This window comes from Pagrus pagrus (genome assembly GCF_965226575.1).
Source record: "Pagrus pagrus genome assembly, chromosome: 22".
Lineage (NCBI taxonomy): Eukaryota > Metazoa > Chordata > Actinopteri > Spariformes > Sparidae > Pagrus > Pagrus pagrus.
In genome coordinates this window covers 1,049,156-1,069,793 of record NC_140204.1, presented here as the reverse complement: position 1 = coordinate 1,069,793, position 20,638 = coordinate 1,049,156, and the positions used below count along the sequence as shown (strand labels likewise).

The 20,638-nt window shown below is 40.3% G+C and overlaps 1 protein-coding gene across 1 annotated transcript; it reads left to right on the top strand.

Annotated features, from left to right (window-relative positions):
• Positions 1-2,105: 2,105 nt before the first annotated feature.
• Positions 2,106-12,811, top strand: LOC311251527 (uncharacterized protein). The gene is made up of 10 exons (XM_084343994.1): positions 2,106-2,246; positions 4,433-4,468; positions 5,294-5,560; positions 5,636-5,875; positions 6,247-6,414; positions 7,013-7,126; positions 9,098-9,196; positions 10,206-10,301; positions 10,819-10,917; positions 12,415-12,811. The coding sequence occupies exons 1-10, from the start codon at positions 2,222-2,224 to the stop codon at positions 12,456-12,458; spliced, it is 1,188 nt and encodes a 395-aa protein (XP_084200120.1). The 5' UTR covers positions 2,106-2,221; the 3' UTR covers positions 12,459-12,811.
• The last annotated feature ends 7,827 nt before the right edge of the window (positions 12,812-20,638 follow it).

Genomic DNA, 20,638 nt, shown 5'->3' with positions numbered 1-20,638 from the left:
GTTTTATACCACCAGATGTCAGCAGAGTCACTCACACCCAACAGGATTTACTGCAGTGATGTGTTAGATCATCAACACATGTTCATGTTTAGCAACATGATCCTCCAGCACAAGTGCACCAGTGTGAGAAGAGGGCCTCTGAGCCAGTTCAAAGAAGTGTTCAAGATCTTTATGCTCAGAAGAGATTAGAGACACTGTGAACATTCTAGATCTTTTATTTATTTATTTATTTATTTATCTATTTATTTATTTATTTATTTATTTCGGCATGTTATTAGACAGTCATCATCACACATCATCTTAGTTAAAATCAGCTAGTACACATGGCCGAAAGGGAAAGCGGGAGAAGCAGATGCTTATCTAGTCCCGCCCCCGTTACCCACAGAATACATTATTTCCACAAATTATATTTCTTTTGTATTTTGACGTACATGTTACAGCAGCATGCAGTGAACAGAGCTGCAGTCCAGCTCTAGACAGTCAACAGATCAAGGTTCATTTAAGAAAGAAAGAAAGAAAGATCATTTTATTAATCCCTGAGGGGAAATTAGGTTATCATAGCAGCAGGTACATTCAAGTACAAATACAATCAAAATACAAGGGCAAATATAGAAACAATAAAGTACTATATACAATAAATTGCTAAAGTAGTTATAAAATAAAATAAAATATTGAGTTATCGTGGAGTAAAGGTAAGTGGAACATAAGGTGCAAGAGGATTGTCTTTCTACAAACAGGGTTATACATCAAAATGCTAATTATAGTGCCTTTATGATCATACAAAGTCAGAAAAAAAATCTTTTTATGTGAGAGGAGATGATGACTGAGTTTACCTGTGTTTTAAGGACAGGTAAACTCAGTCATCATCTGAACTGAACTGATGACTCACTTATGTCCAGTCTATGGGTTGCAGCGGTTGTTGGTGGTCAGCTACTTATCATCAGGGATTTCCAGGCTATTGTCATGATTTGCTCAGCATCTCCCGCTAATTGCTTCATAAATGGAGACAGCATCACAAAATGGATCCTGAAGAGGAAGAGGAAGCTACCATTCATCCCTGAGTGATGGCAAAGCCCATCTGACATCACCACAACCCAGGAGGAGGCAGTCGGGCATGTTTTAACCCGACTCGTAAGATGGTCGATCTCGGGCCTGGCTCTTCACAAACCTGCACCATCTCTTAAAACTGGTGATGGAAACACAGTGTGACATCATTTGACTCATCATGGTTGTACATACACAGCCACACCTGAAGCTGCTAAACGTCCTCTTGGACACACACTCCTGACTTATGTTTAACAATCCACACATATCTGTATTTTTGTTGTGATTTCTGCTGATCTGTTGTGTACCTGGACATTTAATGCATGTGTGTCTGTGCTGGGAGAAGAATCCCTCCTCTGTTCCTCTTCCTGAGGTTTTCATGATAAAGGTTATTTTGTGGGTGTAATGTTTTCTTGTCTGATTCGAGGGTCTGAGGACAGCAGAAACTGTGTGCTGTGTAGATAGTAAACCCCCTCGAGGCATATTGTGATTTGTAATGCTGGACTGTATAAAAATAATAAAGCTGGCAGCTGCTCAGGAGGGACGACTGGCTAATTCTGACCCTTCATTTTATATCAGTATAAACACATTCATCTGTACCTGGAACAGAGTTGTAGCCATTCACACCTGATGTGTTTGTTTTTTCTCCTTATCGTCGTATCTCATTGTCCTCTGTGCAAAACTCTTAATACTTCAAAGAGACACTTAATGTTGTAATTTAAAACAGGCTGATCATCAGACACAGTTGAGCTGCAGTGAATCATCTTCACTGACCCCTGCAGGACATTTGTGGCACTGCAACAACAAAAACACAACAAGAGGAAAACAGGTTGCACCCAGGACAGTTTCATCTAAACTACTCAAAAGAGAGGAAACCATCCTCAGACTAACACAGAGTGAAACTCCACTGTGGAAAAGGACATCCTTGTTTCAGATGAATGTGTCTCGACCTCAGACACTCACTCAGGACCTCCAAGACAAACCACACTGCATTTGAAGCACACAGTCATTTCCTGCTTTGTGCTGGGCCCCATCCCTCCTCGTACTCTCTTGGTCATTCGTGCAAAGAAGCCAAACCAGACAACCCATTTATTTTTAACTGGTGAGAAAAAAACCTTCAGTCACCAGTTGAACAATCAAAGAGGAAGGAGGAGAGTTGAATTGATGGTTCAGTACAATGGGACGGACATCTCTGCTGCTCTGTAAGTACAATCTGTTCTGTCAAACTATAAACAACCCTGAACTGATACTGATACTTTATTGATCACTGCAGGGAAAACTAGAGATGAACAAGGCTAAAGAGATGAAGATGCAGCAAACTGACTAACGTAGTGATCGAATGTGTTTGTTGTTTGGTTCAAGCGGAGACACTACAGGTGAACAGGGTGAACATTTCACTATGAAACTTCTGCAGTCCATTACTTACATGGAGACAATTATTTTAAGTATGAAGCGTTTCCTGAATTATGTTCAAATATGCAAATGAGGCTATGTAATTTAATATATCCTAATTTGGATTAAGACATCAGAACACAATGAACGACTAAAGGTGTATTTTGGACGTTTTCTTTCCACTAGTCTGAAGAAGACATGTAAAGACGAGGAACAACTGAAGTAGTTGGGGACTGGTTTTAATAAGGAAACAACAACAACAAAAAGCTGCAAAGCTAAAAGTGTTAGCGTGTCTGAAGTGCTAGCACGAGCTCGACCGCACATTAAGGGTGTAAATCTGGTCTCAGATCAGGTTGTTATCACTTCTCTCCTGCAGACTGTGATCACAGCAGACGAGCTGCATGGAGACATCTGATGTTTAAATCATCTCCAGCTGCTTCAGGTGTTCAGCAGAACGCTGCAACTCTGTTTTACTGTGAAGCTCCAGAAATGTTCTGTGGACTACGAGACTTCACCTGACTTTATATCATCAGGAGGAGACGATGGCTGAGTTACTTTTTCATGGTGAACTGTTCCTTTAAATGTTTTTTTTTCATCATTCAGTCTGAGACAGAGACAAAGACAGAAAAATTAAAAAATCTTTTCATTTTTTTATCAACAATTAATTTTAATATTTTAATGTCTTTAATAGGAACAATATCGTTTAACATAGTTCCACTACAGACAGTGGAACTGAGTTTATAGCTCATTTTCAGCTCTTGTCCTGAGTTGGTCTTTTACATGTAAGACATAAAACATACAGCTGTCAGTGGTTAGTATCATAAAATCACAATACACAGTAGAAGTGGAAATACAATAAATAAAACATACAACAACACATCACCCATATAACCTACATCAGGTTTACTTTCAGTCAGCACTTAACCTTTGTTGTACACAAGTTTATATCTGGAATTAGTTAGATTTCAGTTGGTGATGTCTTCCAGAGTTGCAGCCTTTCATGGACAAAGCTGTGATATTTTACAGTTGCAGTTCCCTGTGCTCCTGGTTACTCTGTTACTGTCCTGTCTTTGATATATCTGGAGAGAGGCTCTGGGGCGAGACTGTTGATACATTTGAAAATTAATTAGAGAAAACAGAAATGGGTAAAGCTCTCAAAGCTAAGTAGATTGCATCTTTTTATTAGCTGACAGTGATGTCATTATTTTCAGGGCCTGATTATATAAAGGTATAATGTGTCTGGTTGTGGATGACAATATGAAAAATGACCTAAAATCATTGACCTTCTGTATTTCTTAATTTCAAAGTAGCATTTAATTTTTTTTTAAAGAGAAACAGTTTTTAATCAAATCCAGTTCAAGATGATTGTGTTGCAGCCACTGATGGACATCGTCCAGGATCCAGTTAGGATCTCCGCTGTCTTGCTAAGTAAGCGGATATATGACAGCATCATCTGCATAAAGCTGAGCAGCTGAGCAGCTGAGCAGCCTGTAGGCAGGACATTTATAAAGAGACTGAAGAGAAGTGGACCAAGGACTGAACCCTGTGGTTTATCTCTTCTGTTGTTTAAAGGGGATGACCTGTCTTGGTCAACGTTCACACACTGTTGTCTAGTTTGAAGATATGAGTCAAACCAATCAACTGCTTGCGCCGCGTCATTTGTGTCAGTCACGCCACCCGGATCACATTTTATCATTGACTTTATATGTAATCCAGTCATGTGAATACTTTGTGTTGCGTTTGGTCTGAACACAACATTAGAAAGGAGAATGCTATGGTTGATGGTGTCAAGGGGCTTTTTTCAGGTTGAGAAACACGGCCCTCACAATAATGAAGCCTTTAGAAGAACATTTACTATCCACATACACACAGTACATTTATCTGAGGTTGAAAGATATTGCCGGTATGTCGAGTGCAGTAAAACTCCAAGTGTCTCAGTGCTCTGTCTGATCTTGTTGTTAACTCTCAAACCAACCTGAGTCTTGTTTCTCCTCAGCATTGATCCCTCTGCTTTGCTGTGAAACCAACGGAGGTGAGTGAACGTCTCTCCTGACAGTCAGCAGCTGTTGAGATAATACTTTCAAGTGAATACTGATGTTCTTTAAAGAGTTGTCCTTTGTTTGAACGTACAGAAACTTAACAAACATACAAGATTTCTGCCATCCAGGTTCAAACAACTGCCTCACAAAACAGACTGAAGTGAATCCCCCAAAAACAAAAAGACCAGACCAACAGAAAGACTCTAAAAACAAGGAGTCACAAGTGGACGGCGAGACTCGACTCACTTGATTCAACTCCAGACTTTAAGAAAATAAAAGCTTTATCAGATCTGACCCGAACCTTTAGTTATGGGATAACGCTGTGGTGCATGAATGGATCGTATTTGAACAGTGAAAAACCTTAAAACTAGCATTTCATAACTGAGTGAGTCACTTCCCTTTTGTTACAGTAAAGATCCAAGAATCCAATTTTCATTCTCATTGATCTATATGACCTACAAACCAAACGAGACCATCAGTGAGAATATCTCTGCTAAAGCATAACTCTCAGTTTTACACATTAAAGTGTGTATACAGGTCTCACAACTGCATATATGAAAAGAGTAGTATAAAGCCTTTAGTGGCTCCAGAGGAAGCTGCATGTAATCTGATAAACCGCCTTCAGTGATGTCACTCAGTAGCTAAGTTGCATCGTGGGTAATGTAGGCACCAGGTCCAAAATCTCACTCAGAAGTCTGAGCTTGTTGCTGAGTCTTAGCTTCACCATCAGCTTGGCAACAAGCTCAGACACAGTGCTTAGATATCAAGCTTTTCTTTTACCTGGTCATTTAGCTAATATTATAACTCACTCCCTCCAGCCTCTCTGAAGATGAGTCCTGACAGCTCTCAGCTGTTTAAAGATCAGTCTGTCTCTCTGAGGTGTGAGGAGGACGACAGCTCTGATGGATGGACGGTGACGAGGAACACGACTAAACGAACCAGGACTCAGTGTGGAGAAGGAGTGTGGGGAAGAAAAGCTGGTGCCTCCTGTAACATCAGCTACATTGACCCGTTGGACAGTGGAGTCTACTGGTGTGAGTCCACAGAGGGAGCAGCCAGTACCAGCATCAACATCACTGTCTCTGGTAAGATGAGGCTGTGCAGTCAGTGCTGATGAAGCTGAAGGTGGATGAAGTGCTGTAGTTTGTCTCTGTGTTGAGGTGGAGCAGTGATCCTGCAGAGTCCTGTCCTCCCTGTGATGGAGGGAGGTGATGTCACTCTGACCTGTACAACAGAGACCTCCAACCTCTCAGCTGGTTTCTATAAAGATGGCTCCTTCATCAGGACTGAGCCTACAGGTCACATGACCATCCACCATGTTTCCAGGTCTGATGAAGGCCTCTACAAGTGTAACATCAGGGGTCATGGAGAGTCTCCACCCAGCTGGATCACCGTCACAGGTCAGGAGGTTCAGCATCAGACAGCCTGTCTCCAGAGTCAGTGTCATCATCGTATGTTTAACATTTCTATGTTTCATACGTAGCAGATATGTTAAAACTTTACACGTCTTTATGTTTTCAGTTCATGTGTTGTCTTATAATACCACAGCTGGACAACCTGACATCTTGTTAAAGTTTAACATTCAACCCATCACTTGATTTATTTACCTGTATATAAAGTAAGTGGGGCTCAGGCTGACACAGAACAAGAGGACCAGACCAGACAGGAGCAAGTTCACTGTCTGAGTTTAACCTCGTTACTCTCTACAGTGAAATGACTGAATGAATTCATCTGATTTCTGTTGCTGATGACAATCTTTGCTTCATTTTAGGGAAACCTGCTGCGACGACTTCTCCTTCACTCTCCTCTCCTTCAGCTCCTCCTCCTAATCAGTGGTGGACTGTTATTCCACCCATTCTGCTGGGTGTTGTGGGTGTTGTGGTTGTTGTGGTTCTACTGGTTCTACTGGTGAGACGGCTGATCAACAGGAAACCTAAAGGTTCGACACATTCAGACACAAAAAAAGACAAAATCATAAATTGTGTTTCTCATGATGTTTCCCAGCCGTGTGCTCAGTTCACTTCTAAAGAGGTGAGAAATGACCAGAGTGAAGAAACAACAGTGTTGACGTTCTGTCAAAGACGTCTCTGTTCTGTGTTACAGACATGTCTACTGAAGTTAGCATGCTAACCAGCTAGCCCCGGCGTCTTCTCACAGGACCCGCCCTACTCCTCCTCCGATTGGTTGTGTTCTCTCTGCTTGACTCAAACTGTTGACTCACAGCAGCCTTGATGATGTTTGTTCGTGGCAGTGAGCAGCAGTTAGCGGTCATGCTGCCTCCTATAGTTTTTTAAACTACCTTCAAATTTTGTCCATTTCTCACCAACTACACCTTTAAAGCCATATTTTTCTGCTGATATTCACATTTATATGAACATTTCAGAGTGTGTCACACAAATCATTACAAGTTTAAACTGTAACAACTGTTTCCTGAAGTCAAACATTCGTTCAGATCCTCGTTCATCAGTTCAGCTCTGCAGCTTTCGATCTTCTTTAGACTTTAAAATGGAAATTTCTGTAATTTTTGTTCATTTCAGCAGCAAAAGAAGAAGGAGGAGGTGATGACATCAGAGATGACATCAGAGATGACATCACATACAGTGGTGTTAGGATATCACGTCCCCCAGAACAGCCAATCAGACGGAGCCGAGGTAAAGATGCTTTAATTGATTCAACTGTGTGTGTGTGTGTGTGTGTGTTCTTGTTCTTGTGTCTTTGTGAGGACCGCTCTCAGCTCGACACCATGAGGACATTTTGTCTCGTGATGTTAGCACAGTTATATAAAATAAAGTGTGTTCATGGAAAATAAAACTAAATCAATGTTTTTGAGTCCACAAAGGTTCAGACTGTAGCTCGGTCTGTCTCAGGTGATGATGCTGTGTGTTGTGTTAGCGTGCCCTCCTGTCCGTTTGCTTCCTGTGGTGAATCTGCTAACAGAAGCTAACTGCTCTGTGGTCGTCCTGCTTCCTGTTTCTGATGAAAACACCTCAGCTGAAGGTGGTCCTGCTCATGTCTCACTGCAGGACTGTTAACAAGAAGAAACAATACACATGAACTATAAACTGTTTATTTAACGTAGACAGTAAATATTAAATACTCTTTATCTCTTCCATGCAGTCACATGTTGTTACTGTTCACATTTACACTCTGTGACTTCATATTAAATTAATCAAATCAAATAAACAATTACATAAAATAATCAAAAACTTTTCAAACAAAAAGTTTTGTGAAGTTTTAATTATTGATTGAAATAAGAGAAGAATGACAGTTTGTTTAATGACTTCAGCTACAATAACAGAACGATTATCAGTTATAGTTTTTCACTATTAAAAATTAACTAAAACAGAACTAATAAAGACAAATGTTACAAAGTGCCTTCATGGATTAGATCCCTCACTGGCTTCCCACCAGCATCAACACAGCTTAATGACATTTGTCTGAATACATAACCAAACACAAGTGGTTGCTACCGGCCCAGAAAGAAACACTGTTGTGGCCCAGAAACTGTGTGGAATGATGGTCCGCTCCATGTCAGCCAAGAGTAAACAAATAAACCAGAACTGACCCAGACTCGGGCCGGGCTGGGTGTTGTCTTTCAGTACCTTTCAGACTCTGTGCAGACACTTCACCTCACCACTGTCACTAACGCTTGTGTGTTGTGTTAGCGTGCCCTCCTGTCCGTTTGTGTCCTGTGGTGAATCTGCTAACAGAAGCTAACTGCTCTGTGGTCGTCCTGCTTCCTGTTTCTGATGAAAACACCTCAGCTGAAGGTGGTCCTGCTCATGTCTCACTGCAGGACTGTTAACAAGAAGAAACAATACACATGAATCATAAACTGTTTATTAACGTAGACAGTAAATATTGATTACTCTTCATCTCCTCCATGCAGTCACATGTCGTTGACATATTAAATTAATCAAATCAAATAAATAATTACATAAAATAATCAAATAAACAAAAAGTTTTGTGAAGTTTTAATTATTGATTGAAATAAGAGAAACATGACAGTTTGTTTAATGACTTCAGCTACAATAACAGACGGCCGGGTGTTGTCTTTCAGTGCCGTTCAGACTCTGTGCAGACACTTCACCTCACCACTGTCACTAACACTTGATTCAGTGTTAGTCTGAGTGCAGACTTATTGTTGATTTGTTGACAACATATAGAATATCACCAAGAAAAAAAATAAGAGATTAAACACAGAAACAACAAAGAATAGGACGTGTTTCCTTCCTCACTCTGAGGAAAGATATGAAAGAGAACAATCTCAACAAACTAAATGAACTTGACTCAGTTTTCTGCATCAAACTGACCTTAAACACACTTTATGTTTTTGTGTTTTACTCTTTTAATCTTGTAAATCAAACCACAGCACCAACTTCCTCCTGCTGTTTCCAGTGAACTGACGCTGCTGATGTTTCTCATTATAGTGATGGGTGGAGTGACCTGTGTTTGTGGTCGTCCAGTTTAAATGAGATCTGTTGTTTTTCACAGCAGGGGTGTTAAGAAGAAAACAACTGTTGACATTTATTAACTCCATAATCAATCGTATTATAACTCTGCATGACAGATAATATAACGATTCCTCCTGCAGAAGTGTTTATATTCTCCTTCTGTTGCAGAGAGCGATCCGGCTGTGGTTTACTCTGCAGTGAGACCAGCAGGAGACGTCACTTATGGACAAGTCGTCTTCAAAGACAAGAAGTCAAACAGGACCAGAGGTACAGCTGCTCTGCTTTGTCCCCGTCATGAACAAACACCAGTATAATATGTCAGAGGATGATTAGTGACACATGTTAGGATCAAACTTAATGAAACATCACTTTCACAGACAGACGTTACAAATAAAAGTGCTTACAAGGATGAGATCCCTCACTGGCTTCCCACCAGGTTAAACACAACCAATGAGGGACTGCTGCTGGAGCATCATATCTCATAAAATCAGTTTAGCCCTGAAACACCTGTGTCCATCCTCAGGGGTCTTTAAACCCTGGACTCAGGCTGACAGGCAGAGCTTCCTCCCCACTTCCAGGTCTGGAGTTGAATTTCCCGTTAGTTCACTCCACTGATGTTTCACACACTCATGTTTTACATTTCACCACATGTCAGACTGAGTCACAACATGAAGACACCAGAGAGTATTAAACCACACGGCAGCATAGTTCATGTGACAAATCTCAAACACTTCAGGCGTCACTGACTGAAATTAATCCAAGAAGGGAATTAAAGCTTTTTACTTTAACAATACTTTGATGAGGAGAGCGGTGGATATGAAGAGGAGACGGACTCAGCAGATGAGGAATATGTTGTTTCTGAACTCTGATAATATTGCAGGTTTTTTCCACTTGTCGCATCAAAGCACACGATCAACTTCCTCCTGCTGTTTCCAGTGAAGCTGCTGATGTTTGTCATGACCAAAAGTGATGCTTTGTGCCTTGTGGTCAATGTGTCATTTATTTTAGTAGAAGCGAGCAGCTTTGTGGTCGTCACAGTTAACTTCCTGTTACACATAGAGACCCTCTGAGAAGAGAAAACAACCTGCTGCCATTTATCAAATAATAAAATATTAATAAAATATATAATCCTACATGAAAAATTATTATTTCTACAGCAGACAGATTGATACTCTCCTTGTGTTGCAGTGCTAACACTAGCAGTAGCTCCACCAGCAGCTCTGTATCAGTTGTCGTACATGCAGTCATGTAATGAGGATGTTTTGTTGTGTTGCAGAGAGCGATCCAGCTGTGGTTTACTCTGCAGTGAGACGAGAGGACGTCAGTTATGGACAAGTCGTCTTCAAAGACAAGAAGTCAAACAGGACCAGAGGTACAGCTGCTCAGTATTTATCAAGATATTTTTAGTTAAGCATGATGATGTAATATTAACACATGATATGAGCATACATAAATATACAAGAGTAGACAGAAATACACAAAATCAGATGACATCATGCTTCGTTTTTCTTCAACATGTGTATAAAACAGAAAACCACAAGACAACAAGTCTCCATCCTCCCAGCCAGCCCAACACTGTGATAGCTGAACAGTTTCTCTGGACTGAATGGGAACAATGTTGCAGAAAAAGCTGAATATTTCCAAAAGTATAACAGATAGAAAAGTGTTTGTGTTTTTTGACATGTTAATAAGTCAACATGTTCATGTATCCTCTCTGACTATAATAACGTATTCTCAACTGAACTAAGAACACGTCACCTATTCTAACAAATAATACCTGAAGACTGAATAATGACTACTGTAGTGGGACAGCAGCAGTAGCTCCACCAGCAGCTCTGTATCAGTTGTTGTACATGCAGTCATTAATGAGGATGTTTGTTGTGTTGCAGAGAGCGATCCAGCTGTTGTTTACTCTGGAGTGAGACGAGCAGAAGACGTCAGTTATGGACAAGTCGTCTTCAAAGACAAGAAGTCAAACAGGACCAGAGGTACAGCTGCTCCGTATTTATGAACCAGCTTTGGACAGTCCAGCTCCAGTCTTAATGCTAAGCTAAACACATCCTGACGACATCTCAGCTCACACAGACAGGAGACTGATATCAGTAACACTTTATATTAACACACACAGATTTCTACATGACTGCAGATCCAAACAAATTAAAGTTACCTGTGAAGTCTCACAGAGGAGGAGAGACACCAGGAAGTGTTCACAACAAGCTGACATCAGAGGACCTGACGATCAGTGTTGGGGAGACTTAAACTACATGTAGTCCAACTACATGTAGTTGAACTACATAGCTTAACTACAATTTGCTGTAACTTGCTGGTAGTTAAACCACATTCATATTTTGTGCTGCGTCAAGTATTTCAACTACTTTTTGGGTAATTTTTTGTAGTTTAACTACTCAATTTACAAACTACAATTTTGGCCAATAACATGAAATATTATTTTTATTAAAAAAAAGACCTTTATAATATAAATTGTATTTTATTTTTCTTTGAAAAAAGGCATGAAACATGTCATGACATGCTAAGCCAACGCTGCCTCTGATTGGCTCGCCCTGGCAGCACTCACATGCTTCACAGAGTGGGTGGATCTTTGTGCCGAGGAGGGCAGTGCTCATATGGCACAAGCAGGTCATGGACAACCCTCCCGCTGCCCCGCCAGCCCAACCATGGCCATATGTGAGCATGTACATGTTGGATATAGATGCATTTTAGTGTTGGTAAAGATGTTTTTAGGGCAAAACTGTACGTCTGATAAAAGCTTTGAGAGACGGCTCATGTGTCGGGTCAACAAGCTATTCTGCCCTGGCATCTGGTTCTGGTGCCTAAGTGTTAGTGCCTCTGAAGCTCCTGTGATGTTGACCAAAAATGTCAGCTTTTGTTCTTTAAAAAATAAAACTTGAGTTGAGAGGCATATTTCTGCTGGCATGTGAATTTTTTGTCGGCTATTATATTTTGTTTCATATACACCATATGTTGATTTATTTAACACTGAGTAAAATGAGTATAATGAGTATAAGTAGTTGCTAAAGCTACTTTTTTTTAGCAGTAGTTTTACAAACTACATTTCTCCAGGGGTAGAAATGTAGTTTGTTCAAACTACTGCCAGTCTGAACTACATGTAGTTTTACAAGCTACGCTTGCAAAGTAGCTTCCCCACCAAGCATCTTAAACCAGTTCATCCATTTTTAAAACAGCTAGGGATCAATTTAATAGTTGAAAACTAATCGATTATTTGATTAATCATTGCAGCTTTATAAATTACAGCTTGTGATGCTACAGTGACTTCCTGTTTACACAGCTGATAGCTCCTGATTGAACAGTGCTGAAAATGTTTCCTAGACACACTAAATATGGTGCCCCGTGTGAGGCTACACTAGCAACCTGATGTAGTGAATCAGTAGTTTGAGTATTCCAGTTCAGAAGTTGCTGTTTGTGGGTGGAGTCTGAAGAGTTTGTTTGTTTGTTTGTTTGTTCAGGGTTGAAGTCGGAGCCGGAGATCCTCTACTCATCACTGAGGTAGACCTTCACACCAGACCAACCAGTGGTGTCCAGCCGGCCTGTGATTGGTCCCCAGAGACCCTCGCACCTCAGCACTGTCATCTGCTTCACTTCTTATCTGATATGTTGAAGCTAAATGAGACCTTTACAGCTACAGAGAGACGAACAGGTCAGATTAAGAGGAAGTTTTTAGAGTTTTTAATGTGTTTTTCAGTGAAATAAAAAATATTAACTCAAAGTGTTCCAGTTCAGTTCACAACACTTGTTTCACTCATATGTTTCTGTTGAACAGAGCCTCCACCTGTTTAGTGTCATATCTAACTTCACTGTTATTTAAACTATATTTATGTCTATTGGACTGTGTTCTTGTTGTCTCTGCTGTGACTTATTATTTCTCTGCAGCATCAATAAACTTTGGTCTCACTTCTTATTTTTTCCTCGTGTGCTTCTGTCAGTTCAACTCAGCTGTCAGATGGAAAACTGGGCTTGTTCTGGTTTGGTTGTGGCTAACCGACACACACCTCCCTTCAGTGCAGATAAAGAACAAACTCAACCGCAACCGCAGACTATAAACATCCTGAGCATCATTCACAGTCGGCACATGTCAGTCTGAGTTTGAAGAGTTTTGATTGTTCAGTCAGTGAACCACTGAGAAGATTCAGGCTGTAAAGTTTCTGCATCATTATGTAGTAAATAACTGGGTCAGCTGGCTTCATTCAAAAAGCAGCTTCACATTGTTTCAACAGTCAGGTGACCATATGATCACAGAAACACACTCAGACTGGAAGAGATCAAACTGAAGAAATTAAATCCACAGCTTCTGTGAAGACACATTTAGAAGTCGGTCTGAGGTTAAGATGAAGCTTCAGTGCTCCGATTTATTTGAGTCGTCTGACTCAGAGAATAAAAGTCTTTCAGAGTCAGTTGCTTATAACTACACAGCCAGATCACAGCCGGATGACAGCTGGATCAGTACCAGATCACAGCTGGATCACAGACAGATCAACACCAGATCACAGCCGGATCAACACCAGATCACAGCTGGATCAACACCAGATCAACACCAGATCCCAGCACATGTATTAAAAGAGGCTTTACAGTTGAAAGGGACACAGCATGTAGATGAAGCTGCTGAACACTGAGCAGACGTGAGATATTCAGACACCTGACGAGGACGCTGAGTGTTTCTCTTAGTTTATTACTACACAGACAAACAGCCAAGTGTCTGTAGCTTCAGGAGTCACTTCATGATTGAAGCTGCAGAAATAAACCTTCATATCTGTGATCTTTGTCTCCACCCTCCAGCTTGTGATCCGACTGTGCTGCCACCTGCTGGTGTTCTGTCTGTACTGCATCTCCACTGTCCTCAGTGTCTTTATGGACTCAGGTCCACAGGTCACACTGAGTCACTGCCTCAGAGACACCTGTGGTTCTGGTTTCTTCTGGATGAGCAGGTTTTAACTTTCTGAAGTTTCTGTTCCAGAGCACGTTATGACAGAATTATGATCTTTATTATTTCAACACATTTCCTTTTTTAGGAAATACACTAAATACACTGACTGAGATAAAAGCCTCATACAAGCCCACATCAACAGACCAGAACTGTCTCTGTGAACCAGTTTGTTTCAGTCTTCATCACGTCACCTTTTACTGAATACATGTTTCACATGTCAATGAGTTGTTAGTTGTTAACTTCAACAGTTTGAGGCTCAAACAATTAAAACCCTTCAATATTTCACAATAAAAGCAGAAACAGATGTTCTGTATTAGAGTTAGTTTGTTCTCCTCTCAGACTCCATCCATCATGTGACGACTCCTCACATGTATCTGGTGGCCCTCTGGAGGGGCCCGACCCCTAGGTTGGACAATTAACTTGTGTTGTAGCGACATCAACGAACAAAGGAGTCGCTGAGAGACTGAGGTTGGGCCTGATTGTCAGACACGCTTCACAACAGAAGTCACTGGGATTTCAAAAATAACTTCAACTTTTTGTTAATGAAAAAACAAAGATCAACTCATGATAAAGTGCACAAACTCATAATCAAAGTAATCACAGTGATCAAAGATAAATATTGGTCAACAAAAAATATGGCGACCCGGCTCACCCTCTCTCTCTCTGACCATGAGAAATGAACAGGTGACTATATTAACCAATATCCCCGCCCACATCATGTGACCCGCTATCCCCCTACTCAATATGATCTCATAATAAAATATCATAACCAAAGCAAACAACACCAAAAGATAACAATATCCCTTCACCTTATTACTAATAGAAAACCCCTACTAATTCAATCATGGCTGCTACATGTCTTCTTCCTGTTAAACTAAATGTCATGTGAGTAAAGCTGCTCGCTGCCATTCAAACCAGCTGACACATTTCACCACCAGGACGAACACGTCGCTGTCAGCTCGAGTAGTGTGTCCTGAGAAACCTCACAGCTTCAGCTCACAGTTTACTGGACTCAAGAGGAAGCTGTCTTTATGTAGAGCAGGGGTGGTGAACCTTTTTCATATCGAGGGCCGTTTCAATTTTATTTTTAAGGTAAGCAGCTCACAATATATTTTTTATGGCCTTTTTAACTTAATTGCAATAACATAAATATCATGACCATTAACTAATGTTTTAGCTAATTTTATCCATCTCAGTGTATCTTATTGTTTTAATCCAATTAATTTTTTAATAATCTGTTCCTGTTGGTTTTAAATTCACTGATGTTTAGTAGTTTAAGCAGTAGATAACTTCATAATGTACCTCAAATCATGAAATAAAATAAAAAATCAGCCCTCTAAAATGTCATGTATCAGCTTTAAATCACTCAAAAATGAAAGATCTGAGTTATAGTCCCTCTGAAGTCAGTCTGCTATTGAAAGAAAACTTCTACATATAGATGAATGCATCTATATGAAATGGACTAAAAGAGCGGTCATGAGTCGTGCAGTAGCCAATGATTTATGTATTACATAAAGAGACTTGCTCCTTTTGTGATGAGATGAGAGACTTGATGTTTTGTGATGATATTTAAACATAAATGTATTCATATTCTGGTAATGGCTTATAATAGCAGCCAGTATGAATCAAGTCTGTTACAATACTCTCACCTTGGAAGAATTGTCAATAAAATCAGGCAAATGTTTATCTGTGTCTGTGTGGATTAATAACACTGTGTACATATAAGATCAGTTTCAGTTCCACTTGTGTACTATTTACTCTCAGCTATTCCACCCCAAAGCTGATGTGTTATTATAAACTTAAACATGTAAGTTATAAGATAGTATGTAAAACATGCTGGAGTACTACCTCAAAGAAGCCAATATGCGGGCAAAAGTATTAAATAGGCTCTATCATAAGAGTAAGAACAACTACAAGCCAAGTATACTTAAACTTTCTATATAAGGCAAGAATACTTCATTATACTTTTCTTAAGTATATCTCGATCAAAAGATTAAGTATAAGTATATGCCAAATATGCTTAGACTTCTTTTAAACTAAGTATGCTTCCGGTATACTTTTTTATGTACTAATCATAGCCTATACTTGGCTTATCTTATATAAGTATACAGAAAAGGCTAAGTATATTCTTCTTTGAGCTTCTTTGAGGTAGTACTCCAGTATGTTTTACATACTATCTTAGTAGTTTATAATAGTTCTGATCCGGGCCGATCAGAATCTGTTGAATACACCTGACACCTAATAATCCTGTAAATTGTTTTTCTGTCTGGTTGGACTAAATATTTTCTGTCTGTCCCAGATGACGAAGTGATCGCTCACAACAATAAACAACATTTCAATCGTCATTAAAGTTACATTCTCATCAAAACAATCGCTGCTTTGTCAATAAGACAATCGACAGCGGGTCGGGCCTCACATCACAGCCAGCAGAGACACGTGTTCCTGTTCCTCTTCCATCTTTAAAACCCCGAAACATTAATCCAAAACTAAAGTAAATGGACCCTTGTGAACTCTCAGGTTTAGTTTAGTGTTTACACTCCTCATAACTCTCTCAAATGTAAACACACAGACACACACTCCTTGAACCGGTGCAACTTTGACCCACCAGGCCCGCTTGAAGCCCACTTCAAACAAACCTCTATAAATCACAGTGAAGCTGCTCAGTGTAAAAGCAGAACTCCCCTGAGAAACTTCATGTTTTAACTTCTCTTCAGTATCACAGTGATCCAGTGATGGTTGTCTGTACATCCATGAGGTCACTGCTAACAGGAGCTGCTAACGGCTAATTCGGCTAACTTTAATGGAGACTGTTTGACTAAATGAAAACAAATGTTAGCTACTAAAAAAAATCTCACTTCAGTCTGAACTGAGTGAGTTATGATTTCTCAGACACAAAACACATATGTTTAGACCCGGGGTAACTTCCACCTCCAGAGGATATCATGACTTCTGATGTCCCTCCAAAATAAATGACCATAAATCTACTTAGAAATCGGAAACAAAAGACCATTCAGAACTCCCCTTGGAAACTTCATGTTTTAACTTTTCTTCAGTATCACAGTGATCCAGTGATGGTTGTCTTGACATCATGAGTTCACTGCTAACTTCTTCTACTTAAGTTGTTTAGCAGAATGCTGCAACTCTGTTTTACTGTGAAGCTCCAGAAATGTTCTGTGGACTACGAGACTTCACCTGACTTTATATCATCAGGAGGAGACGATGGCTGAGCCTGACTTTATATCATCAGGAGGAGACGATGACTGAGCCTGACTTTATATCATCAGGAGGAGACGATGGCTGAGCCTGACTTTATATCATCAGGAGGAGACGATGGCTGAGCCTGACTTTACATCATCAGGAGGAGACGATGGCTGAGCCTGACTTTATATCATCAGGAGGAGACGATGACTGAGCCTGACTTTATATCATCAGGAGACGATGGCTGAGCCTGACTTTATATCATCAGGAGGAGACGATGACTGAGCCTGACTTTATATCATCAGGAGGAGACGATGACTGAGCCTGACTTTATATCATCAGGAGGAGACGATGACTGAGCCTGACTTTAACCGATCATACCGCAAGTATGATCACATCAGCCCCATCCTCAAATCTCTCCACTGGCTCCCTGTCCCACTCAGAATTGAGTACAAGGTCTCCCTCCTCACCCACCAGTGCATTCATGGACATGCCCCCCAATATCTCAAAGCACTCCTAACCCCCCACCCCCCTACACGCACCCTCCGATCCGCAAATACAAACACCCTCAAAATCCCCAGAACCAAGCTCCGCACTATGGGCGACCGGGCCTTTTGCTCTGCAGCTCCAAGGCTGTGGAACGCCCTCCCAGACCACCTGAGGGCCCCACAGACCACTGAAGTCTTTAAACGAAACCTAAAGACATATTTATTCAAGAAAGCTCTCTGCTAAATTTAAGTGCAGGGACACAAGTTCATAAGTTTTATTAACTTGTGTCCCTTTTAATTAAGCTTGTACTGTAGCACTTTGAGATTGCTTAAATGTAAAGTGCATTATAAATAAAATGTATTATTATTATTATTATTATTATTATTATTACTGTCCTGTCTTTGATATATCTGGAAAGCAGTGGCGGATTTAAGAAATTTGGGGCCCAAGGCAAAGGCAGGCATGGGGCCCTCTGAAATGAGAAGACAACACACAAAACAACAGGTCAATTATACAGACACATACGTTTTAACAGAATACACATGTACTATGTGTTTTACCTGTTGTCCCTCTCTTCCTGTCCCTTTGTCACGTTGTCTCTCTCCCTCATTCTGAAAACAAACACACAAACACAGTATCAGGCTCTGACCCAGTGGTGAAGTGTAAGTATATTTACTCAAGTGCTGACGTAGACAATTGAGGATTTCATGCAACTTCAGTTTTGTCTGCTCCGCTGTATCTCAGAGGCAAATACTGCACTTTCTACTCCACTACTGTACATCATTTACGTTGCTGGCTACATAATTCAAACCCTTCCTGCCCAGTGAAAACCATGTACCCTCAAAATGAGCCAAAACTCTTTAGAAAATCGTCTTGGGCCAGCTGGAAAAAACATCATGACAAGACTTCAGTGAAGTTAGTTTTAAGTTGGATATTCGACATTCGCAGCCACTCCAACATTTCAAGTGCACCCGTATTACACAAGGAGAAGACGGCTACAGCGTGTACCGACTTCCTGTTTTCAAAATAAAAATGTGGGATATTTAAAGCAGAGATACTGTGTTTAAAGCTATTGAGAAGCTATTGAGCTAACATGCTAATATTTACATATAGCCTAAAAATTAATACAAAATTATGAACAGATGTAAAAAATTATGAACAGACGTAACACGTAAAAACAAGAGGTGTATCTCATGCAGCCAGTGGAATAACAAGATGCACACTCTACCAACTGAGCTGCTTGGGCCGAGCTGCTTAGAACATTTGAGTATAGACAAGTTATGGAGCGTCTGGAGCTGATTGTCTGGATGACTGCAGCTTTCAGCTCTACCTGAGGCTGACTGGTGCCCAGTTCTCAGCTGCAGAGCATCTGTCTCCCCTGAGGCAGCTTCTTAATAGGTGTGTTAAAATCAAAAGATAGTAACTGTGACCAGCAAGTTGACGTAGACTGAATTAATCTGTTTTACCACATCGGTTTGAACCTAAAACAAAGAGATTTCTCTGTGATCTGAATCAATAAATGGATCAGAAGGACGCTGAAATAACATCACAATGTCGCTTTGTGTAAAGCCTGAATTCATCAGGTCTGTCGGCCAGATGACAAGCAAACAACTTTTAAAATGCTTGTTCCCTGAATGGAATACTGATTGATCTGAGCTATGCTGTGCTAAGACATATTTCCATGACTTACCCGGCAGCCAGACTTCCTGGCTCACTTTCCTCCAAGGCAGCTCCTTGTTGTCCTGTCTCTGTACGAGTAGAATCAGAATCAGAATCAGAATCAGAATTCCTTTATTGTCCCACAACGGGGAAATTTGTTTGCCAAAGCAGCCAAAGGACAGAATATTTAGAAAGAACAATAATAATAATGACAATAGCCAAAAATTAACAATATAAATTAAAAAGGTAAGAAATAGAATAGAAGGTGTGTTATCGTACAGCTCCAGGTGTCCACAAACAGCCACGATTAATGAATATTATCCTCTCCTGCATTGTTGTTCAAGACTGTCCTGATATCAGTGATGTGAATGTCATGACATCAGTGTGAATGTCAACCGCGATAGGCTTTCATGGCACAGCGTCACGTGAAAATTTCGCTTGAGTTCAATATTGTCAAGTCACACGAATGCTTGCTTGGCGCCATTTTTCGCGTCATCGCTTCAAAAGCCCGGAGGGATTAGACACAATTTCGAGTCTAATCACAAATAATTGGGTTGCTTTGGTCTGAACACGGCATTAGAAAGGAGAATGCTATGGTTGACAGTGCCAAGGGGCTTTTTCAGGTTGAGAAACACTTTACATTTTCAATGAAGTAACAGCTGGCTCTTTCTGTGGGATAATTTAAAACCAAATTGTTCATTGGTTCCTAGGTGGTCGACCAGCTGTGCTGCTACAACCTTATTTAAATAAATACCTTTATAATGAAGCCTTTAGAAGAACATTTACTATCCACATACACACAGTACATTTATCTGAGGATGAAAGATATTGCCGGTATGTCGAGTGCCAACCTGAGTCTTGTTTCTCCTCAGCATTGATCCCTCTGCTTTGCTGTGAAACCAACGGAGGTGAGTGAACGTCTCTCCTGACAGTCAGCAGCTGTTGAGATAATACTTTCAAGTGAATACTGATGTTCTTTAAAGAGTTGTCCTTTGTTTGAACGTACAGAAACTTAACAAACATACAAGATTTCTGCCATCCAGGTTCAAACAACTGCCTCACAAACAAAAAGACCAGACCAACAGAAAGACTCTAAAAACAAGGAGTCACAAGTGGACGGCGAGACTCGACTCACTTGATTCAACTCCAGACTTTAAGAAAATAAAAGCTTTATCAGATCTGACCCAAACTTTAGTTATGGGATAACAGTGTGGTGCATGAATGGATCGGTTCAAACAGTGAAAACCCGTAAAACTAACATTTCATAACTGAGTGAGTCACTTTCCTTTTGTTATAGTAAAGATCCAAGAATCCAATTTTCATTCTCACTGATCTATATGACCTACAAACCAAAGACCATCAGTGAGAATATCTCTGCTAAAGCATAACTCTCAGTTTTACAA